The following is a 17,242-nucleotide window of genomic DNA, read 5'->3' on the forward strand; positions in this document are numbered from 1 at the left end:
CGGCCCTTTTCATTTCCTCTCTTCTATAAATGAAACCAAACAGACCATGAAATATCTCCATCAACTTGAAGCGCTCACTAGTGACTGTAATGGCAGAGTCCACTAGTGGTAGGAAAACATCTCTCCTGAACTTTTCATCGGGTGTCACTGTCAAGGAAGGATCCGGATTTTGGGGCTCGTATGGAACCTGGCATTTGGGTTTTCGGCCTCGTGTAGTGGGGAAGACCATTGGCATCTCCATCTCTTCCACGATGTCTCTAGCATCTGTCCGGGCGGATGAAAGGCCGTTCTCTCTGTATTCCTTTAGGAATTTAAGAACATATCACACCTCGTGCTGTAGCACATCAATCCCAACTTGTGGGCTCTGGAGCAGCTTGCTGACACGATTAACCTCATGTAGAATGTTGTACCAGATGATGACAGTAAGCAGGAATTACCAGCTCGTTATCTCCTGTTCAAGGCCTCGGGCAGCAGACGCAGTCTCACTGTCACCTGATAATAACAATAATGTTGTTTTTTTAAATTTCAACAATTTATAATAACGCTTCACAATGCCATGCGCCGCTGTCCATTGTACTGAAACAGCTAAATATAATCCTGGCACCGGGTCTGGTTTAAGTTTTTAAATAGGTTAAAAACACCCTATTAAGTAGCCTAACACACTAAAATCATAGCCTGTCTATCACAAAACAAAATAACACACACTGGACTCGTACATATCTTTTTTTGTTGCATGATCGACCAGTGAGAGAAGAGCATCGCCGACAGCAGGAAGCTGATTGGGCAGCACTTTCACACTTTCCACGCGGCATTCCCATCGCGTGTTGGATAAGGCCTTTAGTGCCATCTGTGGTACATTTGTCTTGAAAATCTCCCATCTCTGTGTGGAGGAGCTGAAAATGGTGTACAGACGTTGCAGCACCCCAAAGAAGCTCACAGACTCCACTGTTGACTACGCAGCATCTACAATGACGAGGTTTAGACTGTGGCTGGCGCATGGCATGAACAGTGCTTTTTTGTTGATATCAAGCACCCTTTTCTGCACACCGCTATTTTTCCCCCACATGTTGCTACCGTTATCATACGCCTGTCCCCTTCATTTTTCGACATCCAGGCCTAACTTCTCCAAATGCTTCAAGAAGACATCTGTTAGCCCTGTGCCTGATGTGTCTAGCATTGGTAGGAAACCGACAAAATGCTCTCCAACAGTAGCCCGGCACCAATTTGGCACTTGACAAAGCGCAGTGTCACAGAGAGCTGCTCTATGTGTGCAGCGTCCGGGGTGCAGTCCATTATCACAGAGTAGTAATGGGATTGTTTTACTCTTTGTATTATTGCTTCCACTGTCTTGTCTCCAATAAGAGTGATCAGCTCATTTTGTATCGTTTTCCCCAGATAATGGTCAGCAATCTCTTTTGTCTCCGCTCGTCTGACATGCTCGCTCATCACTGGGTCAAACTCTGCAAGCAGCTCCACCACACCTAGAAAGTTTCCATTGTTTGTTTCATTTAGGTTGGAATTGTGGCCACGGAAAGCAAGGTTTTGTTCTGTAAGGTGACAGACTATGGCAATTAACCTTTTCATGACGTCGTTCCACTGTCTTTTTTTCAACATTTGCATTTCTTGATAGGTATTGTCAATGGTACTTTGCGTTTTTACGCGCTTCTCCAGCTTGCGCCAGCTGTCCATATTGGCACGGTGTGTATTTGATTTTTCATGATCCTGGAGTGTGAGAGTGAGTCGTTCCCACATTCTGAAACCTCTGTGAGTGAGACTACTCGTCCGCTTGCCAAATCAGGTACAGCAGAAACAGAAGACTGAATCGGATGATTTTGAGAGTACACTAACCATGACCTGCGTATCTTTTCTCCATTTTTCATCTTCATGAAATATCTGTCCTTGGTAAAACTGCGGTGTGATTGGCTTTGTGGGAAGTTAAACTCCTCTATCTGAACGGGACCGCTGCTAACAATATCAATTCGTTGGTCATCGGCAATATGCTCTGGCCAGCACCCCGGGTCTGTCTCTGTAAACGGGGCTTTCTCCCTGGCATCTCCCTCACCTGTCTCAGCGGTAGGAACTTCATCGTCATGTTCTTGTTCTAACAATGTTTGGTCATCATTATTGCTTGCAGTTTGAGTTGAAGACGGATAATCTTAATTTTGGCTAGCATCCTGTAACGGGGGTTCGGCAGCTGCTTAACGTTACAGATGCTGGACCAAAGAAAGAGGTCACTTTTGGTAGACTGAATAAAGCTTTTCTTTTGTTGTCTGATATCTTTCGTTTTTCAGCACCACTGGTATATGTACGTTTCATTTCCTATTAAAATTATTTTCCTGCTCAAAATAACATTTTAACCTAACGGCAAAAAAGGCAAAGTATAAACACATAAACTACCGGTATTTATTTACTTCAGATCACCATTCGCGGGGGCGGTAGCCTAAACGTTGCCATGGTAACTGTGGCGCGACTCGAGTTCGACCAATCAGAGACGTCAGTGTTCTGCTTAGAATTATGGGTAGTGTAGTATTTCTCCAGAAGATCGCAAATAACAAGGTTGATTTTTATACCTTGTGGCTTTTATAGGAGAAGAAACTTTCATTTCACAACCTCGTAGCTCGTGGTCAATCTACCTTGGATGGTTTAGACATTATGGCTGAAAATCAATATCCTACAGAGAAACTGAATGGGATTTTGCTGGTCTGTTGGGGCCCCCCTTGGAGGGCAGGGGCCTGTTTCAATTTAAACGGGTGAAACATAGGTAAGGCCGCTCTGTTGTTAACAATGCAAGATAATGCAAATGTCTAATAAAAAATAAAAAAAGCGTTTTCAGGATAAAAAAAACGAGCGGGCAAATATCGCGACGATTTTTTTTATTAATCGAGAGAGGCAGATATCGTTATCGCGATTAAAATACGATTAATCGTGCAGCCCTAGTCTGGCGTAACATTTATTTGCTGGTGTTTGCACACTGCACGATGGATTGGCGACAGGAGGTTTCACAATGCATGACTTTACAATAGGAAGAATCGCAAACAACTTCTGTCAGGTCCTCAAACTGCCTTTCACAACAAAACACGCGAGAAGTGATAAGGAAATAACGCAAGATCACGCGTGCGTGAGTCTTGAGTTCTCGCGCAAGACTGAAATTGTTATTAAAAATTATAGCCTGCTAGAAGCTTGCATCCAAATTCTCTGTGCGCTGATCTGCTGCGAAAAGGAGGAAAAACAAACAAACAGATTATGCAAGAGGAAATGGTCGGGGAAACGAGGGGAGCAAGGATTGTGTGTTCTGCAAAGAGAGTTGGGGGTAAATAAATAATTTTGCAATGGGCTGCTGGTCAAGCAAATGTTTGTGCTTTGTTTCTGTTTGATATAATTTTAAATATATCTATTCAAATACTGATATTCTGGTCTATAACTCCTCCCTGAACTTCCCGCTGCCCTGTATCTTGCTCTTTTATTGACTGTAGGTCACCGCCGATGTAGTTTTCAGTCAGAACACATTCACACAGCAGGATTTTGAATCGCCGACAGCTCCAGATATTTAGCATGGCAGATACAGTGGGGAGAACAAATATTTGATACACTGCCGATTGTGCAGGTTTTCCTACTTACAAAGCATGTAGAGGTCTGTAATTTTTATCATAGGCACACTTCAACTGTGAGAGACGAATCTAAAACAAAAATCCAGAAAATCACATTGTATGATTTTTAAATAATTAAAGGACACCTGTCCACACACTCAGTCAAACAGACTCCAACCTCTCCACAATGGCCAAGACCAGAGAGCTGTGTAAGGACATAAGGGGTTAAAATTGTAGACCTGCACAAGGCTGGGATGGGCTACAGGACTATAGACAAGCAGCTTGGTGAGAAGGCAACAACTGTTGGCGCAATTAATAGAAAATGGAAGAAGTTCAAGATGACGTTAATCTCCCTCGGTCTGGGGCACCATGCAAGATCTCACCTTGTGGGGCATCGATGATCATGAGGAAGGTGAGGGATCAGCCCAGAACTACACGGCAGGACCTGGTCAATGACCTAAAGAGAGCTGGGACCACAGTCTCAAAGAAAACCATTAGTAACACACTACGCCGTCATGGACTAAAATCCTGCTGCGCACGCAAGGTCCCCCTGCTCAAGCCAGCACATGTCCAGGCCCGTCTGAAGTTTGCCAATGACCATCTGGATGATCCAGAGGAGGAATGTGAGAAGGTCATGTGGTCTGATGAGACAAAAATAGAGCTTTTTCGTCTAAACTCCACTTGCTGTGTTTGGAGGAAGAAGAAGGATGTGTACAACCCCAAGAACACCATCCCAACCGTGAAGCATGGAGGTGGAAACATCATTCTTTGGGGATACTTTTCTGCAAAGAGGGGACAGGACGACTGCACCGTATTGAGGGGAGGATGGATGGGGCCATGTATCGCGAGATCTTGGCCAACAACCTCCTTCCCTCAGTAAGAGCATTGAAGATCGTGGCTGGGTCTTCCAGCATGACAACGACCCAAAACACACAGTCAGGGCAACTAAGGAGTGGCTCCGTAAGAAGCATCTCAAGGTCCTGGAGTGGCCTAGCCAGTCTCCAGACCTGAACCCAATAAAAAATCTTTGGAGGGAGCTGAAAGTCCGTATTGCCCAGCGACAGCCCCGAAACCTGAAGGATCTGGAGGTCTGTATGGAGGAGTGTGCCAAAATCCCTGCTGCAGTGTGTGCAAACCTGGTCAAGAACTACAGGAAATGTATGATCTCTGTAATTGCAAACAAATGTTTCTGTACCAAATATTAAGTTCTGCTTTTCTGATGTATCAAATACTTAAGTCATGCAATAAACTGCAAATTAATTACTTAAAAATCATACAATGTGATTTTCTGGATTTTTGTTTTAGATTCCGTCACAGTTGAAGAGTACCTATGATAAAAATTACAGACTTCTACATGCTTTGTAAGTGGGAAAACCTGCAAAATCGGCAGTGTATCAAATACTTGTTCTCCCCACTGTATCTCACTGGCATCAGCGACTCGTCAGCGATTCTCTCAGATCGCGTCTTTGATAATTCACAGTGAGTGATTGTCACTCACATGAACAGGCACCGATTTGCCTGTGATTTTGGGCTTTGTCGGCGATCTCCCAAAACCTGTCGGCGAGCAAAAATCGAGCCTAAAATCGTTCAGTGTGAACTCATAAAACACACACACAATAAAATATTTATTTTCAAACAGTCTTTTAGTACAGTAAAATATTACAACTTATTTTGTGTGGTTCCTGCTTCCTGGCACAATATTATGATCTCAAACCACCTTTACCATAGTTTGTAATTTGTGAACTAATTCATTTTGTCATTTGCATCACATAATCAGCTCCATATGGCTTTTCTGATATAGTAAACTTGCTCGATAGCTCACCAGGTACAGCATGGCATTTGCAGTGTGAAGTGCTTTGGTATGAAACATGAGTCACAATAAAAAAATGCATTTCCAAACTACCATGATACGTTCAAAAGCCAACATAATGAAACGTTGCCAGATTCACACTCATCTGTTTCAGATAAAACTGCTTTTAGCACCACTCACTGAACATTTCACTTTGAAAGTGTTGCGAAATGTGCAAGAAGCAAACATTTTCCATTGAGGCTGGGTTGCTTATCTCAAACACAGGGCATTGATCAGGGTGAAAAAAAAGACACCTTTTGAAGAATCTTTACTTAGATCTTTCCATACAACAGCAGTTCCCTTTTAGTCAGTCATGTTCGATGATACGTCAGAGCGACTGACGAATTGGGATATTGCCTGAGATTGCTTCAACATCAGAAAAAGCTATTTCTCTAAAAGAGTAAACACGGGTATGTTGTGTATTTTTAAATATGTCATTCCTCCCGTGTGTTTCTGGATGCGGTCGTTTCCTGGCCCCGTCTGACAGCCACAATCTCTGCCTCACGTGTCTGGGCTGTAAGCACGCTGAGGTGGCGTTCCTTGATGAGTCATGCACCCACTGCAGGAAGATGACCATCGGGATGTTGAGATCAAGACTTAGATACCTTGAAAGTGGTGGAGTGCCCTCTGCTATTTTCAAACTGTTTTTTTTTTTTCGTGCACTATTTCCCTGCTTGACAGGGACAGACACATCATCAACGAAGGCCTCTGGATTCCACTCTTCTTTTTATTGCATCAATCATGATGAATGTTTAAATAGGAAGACAGAAGAAAGGTGAAAAACCTTTAACAAAAATAAAAATACAAAATATGTAAATTAATTGCAAATAAAGCTTATTAAACATCCATTGTTGTAATTTAGTTCTTTGTATCTCTTTTGATATGCAGCATTCTCAAATAATATTATTAATATGCTTAATACACTTTTTGAGTATAATTTGCAACATACACAATCCAGAAAATTAACCTTAACACTTTATCACAATGTGTGTATATGAAATCAGATTAATTACATTATTTTAACAATCTGCTTAATCATATGTGAACTCCAGAAATAATATCGTCACTCTCCCGCAATTAAATCGAAATACAAACAAAAGTACACAAATAAATACACCAGTAACTTAATAATATTAATATTTGGCACGGAACTAAATTTAGCTTGAAATAGTCACGTTATGAGCAGTTACAGAAAGTAGGTCACGGAATCTTTCCGTGCCAAGCACAGACAGATATGCTGCGTCACAAACTAATTCAACATCTGCCACTACACAAGCGTAATTTTCTTACATTCACAGAAGAAAACCGAATTATTAAAGTTCTCACCGGCTGCCACTTCGGAATTTGACAATGTATTGAACGTTTGTGCACTTTCTCCGTGTCCAGCTGTTCAGTTTTCGGCAGAGCTCGTGTCCGACGCGTCTCATACACACCAACATTTTTTTTCCGTTTTCCGCCCCTCACTGTTTTTTTTTTTCTTTTTCTTTTATATTTTATTCGTAATTAATTTATATTTCCTCCAGTTTGACATGACAGCTATTCCCCGATCTGGTTCATCTGCACAGCAGAGGGCCACTTCGGTCAATAACACAGGGTGATCTGAGGATTACAGTTGGAGTGCTCCCGCCGGGTGAATGCCCGCAGCCCTCCCACTCTTTTCCATCGCAGGCTGTGGAGCTTCAGGTTGTGGTTGCTCGTCCTTCTCATGGAGGACTCAGCATCTCATTTGAGGACCGGTGTCGATTGCTGCATCGGAGGACAGGCTAGAGTCCTCTAGGGATGAAGATTTGGCTGCGCTGCCCCCTTCAGGGAGAGTGGCATTGTTTGAGTCCTACCCGGAGCTAACTGCCATGCTTCCCGGGCTGCCGCAAGTGTCTGGCTCAAGTGGAACCATCCACATGTCTCGAACCTTCGCGATTGGACAATTGGTATCTCGGGGTGTGCTTGAACAGCTGCGTCCCACTCTAATGCCATTCTTCTTTTCTGCCAGAAATCGCCCCGCTACCTCCTCAGCTCTCACTACCCTCAATGGTGGGGCGGTCAAAGGGAACATGGAGATCCCACAGGTGAAGTGTGCAGTTGTTCCCGCAAAACAGCACAGCTGGACAGGCCGCCTCCGCCCTGCATGCCATGGTCCTCCTGCAAGTACACTAGGCCAAAACGCTAAAAGAGCTGATCGAGGGTAGTTCTGACCCCGGGTTGATTCAGGAGCTTGCCTACAACGAAGGACCTCGCCCTCGACCGGGCGACGAATGTCACTGTGTGGTCCCTGGGGTAAACAGTGTCCACGCTAGTGGTCCAGGAATGCCATCTCTGGCTGAAGGAGGTCGATCAAACACATCCTGCCCCAGCGGGATGCTGCGGCCAACACATCTATTCCGTCAAGGCCAGAGCAGCAGCCTTCACCTAGGCCGCAACGTCGAGCTCCCCGCTGGAAGGTGACACAGCCTAGGCAGCAGTTCCCGAGACGGGCAATCTCGAGATGTAGGGAACTGTTCTTCAGGAGACGGTGAATGTTCTGCTCCTTCCCCCAGTGGAGGACCGGGCGGAGAATCTTTTGTTGTTTCACAAAGAGTTTATTTATGTTCTGCCAGGGTTACAAGGGGTGTGGGTTGACTGTGAGCAACGCAATGCCTTGCCCCTCTCTCCCCCCTCTTCTTTTGCCAACAGGCAGGAGTCTGCGGTTTAACCCTCTGGGGTCGACAAACGCGCCCGCGCGTTTTGCTGGATTTTCTTCACATTGTAGCACAATAAACTTAAATTACTCCGTCATTTATGGTCATAAAGAAAAAAGAAATATAAAAAAATAATCTGTGATATTTCTACTTTTGTATGTGTCCACTTACAATCAAATCAAAACATTGTGCTTTTGTAAAATAAAGAAAATAAACAGGGTGTGCGTTCTGCCTCCCCGTCGCGGCGAACTTTTTTTTCTTGAGCACGTCTATAAACTGAAAAAAAACTCAGCGAATACTTGTCACACATTTATGAGCCATATACCTTTATAAACATTTAAGTGTGTACTTTTAAATGATCGGATTCAAACTGAAAACAAATATTCTCTGTTTAAGTAATTTGTATAAAACCAACAAGATGTCCAGCTTCTCACGCGCTTGCTAATTATTTTTAATTTGACCACGCCCACGCGCGCAAAAGAGATTCACATGCAAATCTCCACATGGAACGCGAACGCGCTCATTACCTCAAAAACAAAGCACGAAAAAACTTCACAAGTCTCTGCTTTTCGTCGAGTTTGAAAGACGTACACGCCGTGAGCTTACATTGGCTTTACCTCAGAAGAAGAAGAACGCGATTTGAAGACAAGAAAGATGTAAGGTAAGAAATTCTTACTAATTAGTTTATGTTATTGTTGCATAAACTTCACATTGCAGTCGAACTGTTGCTAGATATATGGTGAATATTATAATATTTAGACCCGTGTTTACTGTTACTGTGTTTGTGGATATCTGCTCAAACGTAGATATGTATAATATGGTAACCATAATGTTTCATATTTTGGATCGCGTTTGAAAAGCAAAACGCACCAAACATTAGGCTTCATGTTTTTACTATTATCTCATTTCACATCATCATAACGAATGGAAACATTTGAAGTAACATATGATAATCAATATATTTTTCTCGTAGTTGTTACTGAAATCTTTTGGAAGATTTATAGGCTGCTATAGGTTATTGTTATTATTATTTTATGCAGCACTGCGCATAGCCTCTATGCCTACAAGGCACAACAAACCTGGTGTTCATTATATTATATATTGTTGGAAACATTTGTGTGTGTGTGTGTGTGTGTGTGTGTGTGTTCTGTGAATTTTAAAAAGCAAATTTAACCAGAAAATACTGATATCAGTATGTTCACTTTTTTTTTTTTTCAGGGCCCAGATGCTGCACTGAGTCCTGCTGACTTCAACATTCTCATGAGTCTCTGTACATGAACATGGTAAAGTGAAAATCAAACACCTTGGAAATTAAAGGTATGTACAATGTTTTTAGGAATGGCACAAAGGTCTCTGTCTTTGGATTATTGTTTTCAATAATGTGCTTTTTTGTCATTTGTTGTGTATCTTTGGATTATGTTGTGTTGTAAATAAATCCAAACAGTCAAAAAGCCATTCTTTTTTTAATCTCCTCATTCTTTGTGCAAGGTTGCTCAGAATGATAGGGCCTGATAGCACCTGATAGGGCCATTAGGGAGTGTCTTTGTCTTTCTCAGGTGTGAAAGCCATCAATATTAATGATGTGTTCACGCCCCCTCGCATAAAGCTTTTTTTACACAAAACATGTCTTACAAATTTAAAATCGATATATTGTTTTATCTGAATGAGTTGTCAGGATGATTTTCACATAGTTTTGAAGCAAATATTCTAGGCTACGTGATACAATTTTCAAAAGTCGTGTGAAGAAATAATCATTATGGGTTTCATGGCCTTGTTTCAGTGACAATTGTTTTTGTTTTTTTTCACAAACCACGCATAAATATCATTATCTCAATCTTATCTTATTGTAGCAGAGTTTGTGCTTTATACAGGGTAATCAAATTTTAGCCATGAAAATGTCACAAGTAACAGAAATAAGAACAAATGTCAGCGCATGTCAGAACACCTCCAGGGCCCAGAAAACACCTCAGACCCCAGAGGGTTAAAGCCTGAGAAAGGTCCCACCTTTCAGGGTTGGCTCAACCAATAAGAAAGGGGGAATTTCCAAGTGGGAGATTCCTCTGATTTATGACTTTATCTCAAGTGTGGTTAGACAGCGTCCATTCATACTCAGATATATATAACAAACACACACTGCATTCTAAGAGAAGGTGATGGTACCCTAAAGTGTGAGTCATTAAATGAGGATTAATTAGATACCGGTGGGGTTACATTGACTGTTGGTTGTATCATAAAATACATACTGTAGTATCAAAGACATAATAGTACACTTTACAATAAATCATTCACACAGTGTCCTGGGGTGCATGTTCATTTGTAGATCAGTTCGTCCATAAATTGATGCAGAAAATGTCTGTTTTAAGGGCTGTGGGCAGAGGTGTCAAGTAACGAAGTACAAATACTTCGTTACCTTACTTAAGTAGAAATTTGGGGTATCTATACTTTACTGGAGTAATTATTTTTCAGACGACTTTTTACTTCTACTCCTTACATTTTGACGCAATTATCTGTACTTTCTACTCCTTACATTTTAAAAATAGCCTCGTTACTCCTATTTAATTTCGGCTTGGTTTCATTCCGGCTTGTCCTCGTTAAAAAATAAATAAAAAATTGGCCAATTACACAAACGGTTTAGATCTAGATCTAGAGCTAAACTGATTGGCGTTGTGGTGTCTTTCTAACTTCTGAGAGGCTGTAGTCACATTTGGTTGTGCGCAGCGGCAAAAGTCCTCCGAAGGAAACCTACATGCGGTAAGTGAGGGAGAAATCGGGGCAAATCGCGCGCGAGAGAGAGAGAGAGAGTTTTTTTCCCTTACATTACTTTTATACTTTAAGTAGTTTTGAAACAAGTTTTTTATACTTTTACTTGAGTAAAAAGCTTGAGTTGATACTTCAACTTCTACAGAAGTCTTTTTAAACCCTAGTATCTATACTTCTACCTGAGTAATGAATGTGAATACTTTTGACACCTCTGGCTGTGGGTCTTTTCTATGGCCTCTGATTTTTCCACGTGACCACGTTTTTACAGTTTTTACCAATTGCTTACACACGTTTTCAAAACTAAGTCTACTTTTTTCAAAACACTACACACAATTCTCAAAACTGGAACAGGAATGGATTCCTGGGTCCTGGGGGGGTCCCAGGAATCCATTGTTCAAAACAGATCATCTGACCTTTGACCTATTTAGGCCTATACTACAGTAAAGCAGTGATTGGTTAGTGATCAGTTAAGCAAATAGTGTTTGCACATATGAGGAGTGTGTCTGTGTGACCTGGTGAATAAGTGTAGCATTTTGATTGGTTGTGTTTGGAAAAGGAAAGCAAGTCACTTCCTGATAGATTTTTGTGTTTTAGGTAGAGAATTGTGTGTAGTGTTTTGCAAAAAGTGTTTTATGCAATTGAAAACTGAGTCAAAGGCTGAGAAATAGCTTATGGTTTTGAAGATTTGGCATGTAGTTTTGCACTTTGAGTGAGAGGTTTCAAAAATCGTGTGACATGAAAAGATTTTGTGTGTAAGCAGTTGGTAAAAACTGTAACAGCAATAAAACCAACTTATCTGATTGTAGTCATGGTAACCAAGACTAGGGCTGGGCGATAAAACGATAACGATATGTATCGCGATAGACACGTAATCAATATCAATAAAAAATGCGTTCGATAAAACGTTCGATATTTTTTTTTTTTTTTTCGTCGGAAGAAAAAAGCAAAGCAAGTTTGATTGCATGAACAAAGGCACTCACTCTCTAGTAACATAGCAACGTAGGAAGTGACACGCTAACAGCCAGTCAGTATGGTTGCGCAATATTGTTGTCTCGTGTTGGATTCTTCAGTAACAGAACTGGCGTAGAGTGAAAGTAGAAGATGAGTAAAGTAGAAAATGAGTGCCGCAGCGATTGTTGATAAAATAGGAAAAGTCAGCTCGCCTGACTTCAAGTCTGACCGTTAGTCAGACCAATGTCGTCTGCAGATTACGCAAGACCGTCGTCAGTTTCTCTGTTCATTCGCGTGCTGATGCCTGTTCTAGCGTGTGCGTTTCTCAGCACGTAACGTTACATGTGAAGCTCACATGCACTTAAAGCCTGTCTACCAGCAGCGCCTGAATACTGGACTAGTTATCTTTCGAGTCTTATTGTGCTAATACTGTTATATACACACAAGGTTTACATAAACTAGTTGGATATGTCTAAAGTGAAAGCAAACTTGAGAAAATTGAGAGAAAATCTGCTTAAATGCGTGTAACAAGTTATAATAGACGCGTCGCGCGCAGCTCTTAAAGAGACAGTAGTAATAGTAAACACGCTGCCGCTTGTCCTTAAAGGGATAGTTCACTAATAATTATCTCATTATTTACGCACTCTAATGTTGTTCCAAACCTGTATTAATTTCCTTCTAATATTTTCTAATATTAATAATTTGAAGAATGTGGGTATCCAAACAGTAGCTGGTCCCCATTGACTTCCATAGGAGAAAAATATTCTATGGAAGTCACTGGGGTACATCAACTGTTGGTCATTCTTCCAAATAACTTTTATTTTCAACAGAAGAAAGACTTTTGAGTTGTCCATGGTCGTGTTGACATTTCTGCCTTTATAACTGATGGGATTATAATCAGAGGTAGGTTAAGTTTAAAATAAAAAATCTTTAAATGTAATATATTTGTCTCCTGGACTGGTCCTTATTTTAAATATGTCCTAAAAAATATCAATAATTATCGATATCGACCGATATGAAACACTTATATCGTGATACAGTTTTCAGCCATATCGCCCAGCCCTAACCAAGACCCTTCTTGCCCTTGTTGGGGGGATGGGACCATAGATACCAGAGTGAGTTTTAAAGATTATTTGGTTAGTATAACAAATAATTGTGTCTGATTTGTCTCAGTCGTTACACAAGCCATGTCTCTCCTGTCTATCGTCTAATCTCACCCTTCTTTTTATTATTGGTTAATTTGCCACACCCGTCCTCCCTTGTTACCAGCTTTGTTTGTTCTCCCTATTTATTCTCCTTGTGTTTGCAGTCCTGTGCCAGATCGTTGTTGTATGTGCATCATGTTTACCTGCTCCCTGTTGTCTTGCTGTGCCACCCTGCCCCTGCCCCTGCCCCTGCCCCTTGCCCCTGCCCCTTGCCCCTGTCTTCCCCCTTGGGGTAGTTTTTTGTTTGCTTTGTATTATTTTTGATTAATAAAAGCCCATATCTGTATTCTTGAATCCTCGCCTCATCCCATTACCCCAAACCCTGACACTATGATCCAGTAATTTCTAAAATCTAAAATGTGGGCTAAATGCAAGGAGAGCAACATCTTTTGGTTTAAAAGTGACTTCTGTGAGCTTCATACTTTGCTACACTGTCTGACAGTAGATAATGGACCTTTTTTCCTCAACAAAATTTCACTATGTTTACACTGGTTACTTACCACTACTGTTTTAAACAAGTATGTTATTAAAATTGTCTTTTCTCTCTGTTGGAATAGGTGGAGCAATGATGACATTCAAAGGCACACATTGGCTAAGAGCCGGCGTATGGCTATGCGAAGACCGGCCTACATGTTTAACGCCCGTTACAATAGTCTGACCTTAATTGAAGAGCGTTTCCTAGAGGCAGCTGAGTATGGAAATATCCCTGTCATCCGTAGGATGCTGGAAGAACTTCCGGAAATTAATGTCAACTGTGTGGACTACATGGGCCAGAATGCATTGCAGCTTGCAGTTGCCAACGAGCACCTGGAAGTGACAGAACTCTTGCTGAAAAAAGAGAACCTGGCCAGGATAGGTGACGCTTTGCTTTTAGCCATAAGTAAAGGATATATTCGTATTGTGGAGGCCATTTTGGGCCACCAGGCCTTTGCAGACACAACCAAACTCACTAGCAGCCCCCTCCAGACAGAGACACACGACGACTTCTTTGCCTACGACGAGGATGGGACTCGGTTTTCCCATGATATTACACCCATTACACTAGCCTCTCATTGCCACGAATATGAGATTGTGCACATTCTGCTAAGGAAGGGTGCCCGCATTGCACGCCCACATGACTACTTTTGCAAATGCAACAGCTGCCTTTATCACCAGAGGCATGACTCTTTTAGCCATTCACGTTCCAGAATCAATGCCTACAAAGGGCTGGCTAGCCCTGCCTACCTATCCCTGTCCAGTGAGGACCCAGTATTGACGGCTCTAGAGCTTAGCAATGAACTGGCTGTACTAGCCAACATAGAAAAGGAGTTTAAGGTAGGCATAATAGGATGTAGGAAAAGAAAATATAGATTGGATTGGATTGTATTATTAACCCCTCACTAGACATCCCCCATTTTGGCAAGTGGGGCATAAATGACATACCCAAAATAAAAAGGTTGCTGCTCATAAGTCATTCTGGATAGATACATGTGGCGAACAGGGCGAGGCCGAGGACCGTGAGAGATACGAGACCGGTGTGTCGCGCAGGTGTCGCTCATTATCAATCATGCCACTGGCCTCGCACCGTTCTCCCACGGCCCTCGGCCTCGTCCTGCTCGCCACAATACATAATCAACATATGTTTAAAAAGATGACACTTGTGAGATTACAGTTCAAGACTCATAATTACTCAGACTGCTATTAATATGGAGATATATAAGTTCAAACATAAAAACCAAAAATTTTAATATTAAGAATATGATTTTTAAATGTATAAAAATAGTGTATAAATGTGGTATAACATCTTATACCCATAATTAAAGTGTGGTCTTGCTTCATTTCAAATCTAAGGAATTTTATCTCTAAAACTATGCATTTTATTAATCATTTCATAAGATTGTAACGTGTGTTTTTAGAGAAGGCTAATAAATGCTAATATAATTATTTATGACCACTATAACTCCCCTGCATTCTAATGTTTGGTGCAGAGAACTGCCCATTGTTAGAACCCCTCCCGGTATCAACACCACTTTCATCCTAGATTTGTTAATCCATCTATTACCTGACGTCTTTCTAAAAGAAAAAGAAAAGAAAAGGCATAATCTTGGAACCTTATGTGTGGGTTAGAGCTACAATTAGCATCAAGCTACATAACACAATTTAAAAGAATAATATTACACTCTTACTAAATTCACTTTAAACCACCAATGAGTGTTTGTAATAACTTCTGATTGCCATTTAATATTGATTTTGGTAAGAGTGTAATATTAATCTTTTAAATTGTGTTATGTAGCTTGATGCTAATTGTAGCTCTAACCCACACATAAGGTTCCAAGATTATGCCTTTTCTTTTCTTTTTCTTTTAGAAAGGTGTCAGGTAATAGATGGATTAACAAATCTAGGATGAAAGTGGTGTTGATACCATTAAGTATACCATATTGGAGATTAATATTACACTCTTACTAAATTCACTTTAAACCACCAATGAGTGTTTGTAATAACTTCCGATTGCCATTTAATATTGATTTTGGTCATATAATGTTGTTGAAATATTTTATATTTACCATAATATAATTATCGTTACACCTGCTTACCATGTATACTGTAAACATTCCTTATTCAAATGAATATACCCCAAATCGCATGAAAATCCAGATATGGCGTACTCAAGTCACATGACTTGACTCAAGTCTGACTCGAGTGGCAAATTTAAGGACTTGAGAGTTGCTTGACCAAATTAAGAAAATTACTTGACTTAACTTTGACTTGAGATCCAACGACTCGAGACTTGACTTGAACTGTATGACTCAAGAATGACTTTATATAATTTTTTATATATAATCATCGCAACATCAATTGTTGAACAAAATTAAAGCAACTGCTCTATTGCGTAAAGCACAAGCACAGAAAAAAACATACAGCGCGGTGAGCACGCTAAATACAAAAACATCTCCCAGCATTGTTTCTTTTTGGATATAAACACTTTGAAATTGACCATATTCATAAAAGGAGATTTGCTGTACACATAATAACTGGAAAGGGATATCGGACAAGTCCATCACAACTTCGAATTTCATTCACCACCTCAAAAAGTAAGCTATGGCTTGTTTTACCTGTTTGTTATAGTTAATTTGACGAACATTAAATCCAGAGAGAATAGTGGTCAAAACAGCATGCCTCTTTACGGCTGTCAATAGATTCAAATGATAATTAATCATGGCATATGTTTTGTATATAACTTGCATAAATTCAGACATTTGCCACAGTTTCTTTCAAATCTTTTTTTGAAAATAAAATTGCTTTAATGCCAAATATGTCTCTCTTTCCAATGACGAAAAAAACGACATAAAAAACTGTTAATGATGTTTTGTCGTGATTTATGTTTCTCTTGAATCGTGAACCAAAATTCAAGATATGGTGGAAAAAATGGCCCTAGTATGAGTTATTTTTATATTTATAACATATGATATTTAACAATATATACAGAATATTGTCCTGATTGCAAATGTGATAATAATTTTATTAGGGGTGTAACGATATTCGAACCGAACCGAAAAACCGCGATACACCACCAACGATACGAATCGCGACCCAGATAGCACACGACTATTTGATGTGAAACTTACATCTGGAAGACGTATTTTAAAGAGTGTTTGCTCATCTGCAATACGTCTATAGGACGTTCCTGTCAGATGTCAAATAGACGTTTAGAAGATGTCTTTAAGATGTATAGAATGATTTAGAATGTATGTTAAACTGACATCTTCTAAACGTCTATTTGACATCTGACAGGAAACGTCCAATAGACGTATTCCAGATGAGCAAACACTCTTTAAAATACGTCTTCCAGATGTAAGTTTCACATCAAATAGTCGTGTGCTATCTGGGGATACTCTCATGGCGTACCGAACACGCCCGCCCCGCCCCGCCCCGCCCCCATTGGACCTCATGTCTTATGTGTACACAACGAATACAGCGTTGTTGCCTAACCACCATTAACCACATTTAATCGCAATAAGCTCAGTGTTTTGTTACTTTCGATAATAAGCAAGGTGTAATCTTTCAGATTCTGTCTATTTGATCACGAAATTCAAACATGAAATGTCGTTATTTGGCGCTCTTTGAAATTGCGTGACAGGCTCCTCATTTAAAGCGGCAGCGCGGAGCGCGAGTAAACGCGAGCATCTCTTCCTCAGTTACAGAATAAACACGAATGGACACCTGAAGGTATGTTGA

At 40.7% G+C, this 17,242-nt stretch overlaps 1 protein-coding gene across 1 annotated transcript in view; it reads left to right on the plus strand.

Annotated features, from left to right (window-relative positions):
• The window catches only part of trpc6b (transient receptor potential cation channel, subfamily C, member 6b), a 39,314-nt gene that overhangs the window by 3,741 nt on the left and 18,331 nt on the right, over nt 1-17,242 (plus strand). The window contains exon 2 of the mRNA XM_079874376.1: nt 13,585-14,341. Within this exon, the coding sequence (XP_079730502.1) occupies nt 13,585-14,341 (757 nt within the window). The remainder of the gene's footprint in view (nt 1-13,584; nt 14,342-17,242) is intronic.

Source organism: Squalius cephalus (assembly GCF_949319135.1).
Source record: "Squalius cephalus genome assembly, chromosome: 6".
Taxonomy (NCBI): domain Eukaryota; kingdom Metazoa; phylum Chordata; class Actinopteri; order Cypriniformes; family Leuciscidae; genus Squalius; species Squalius cephalus.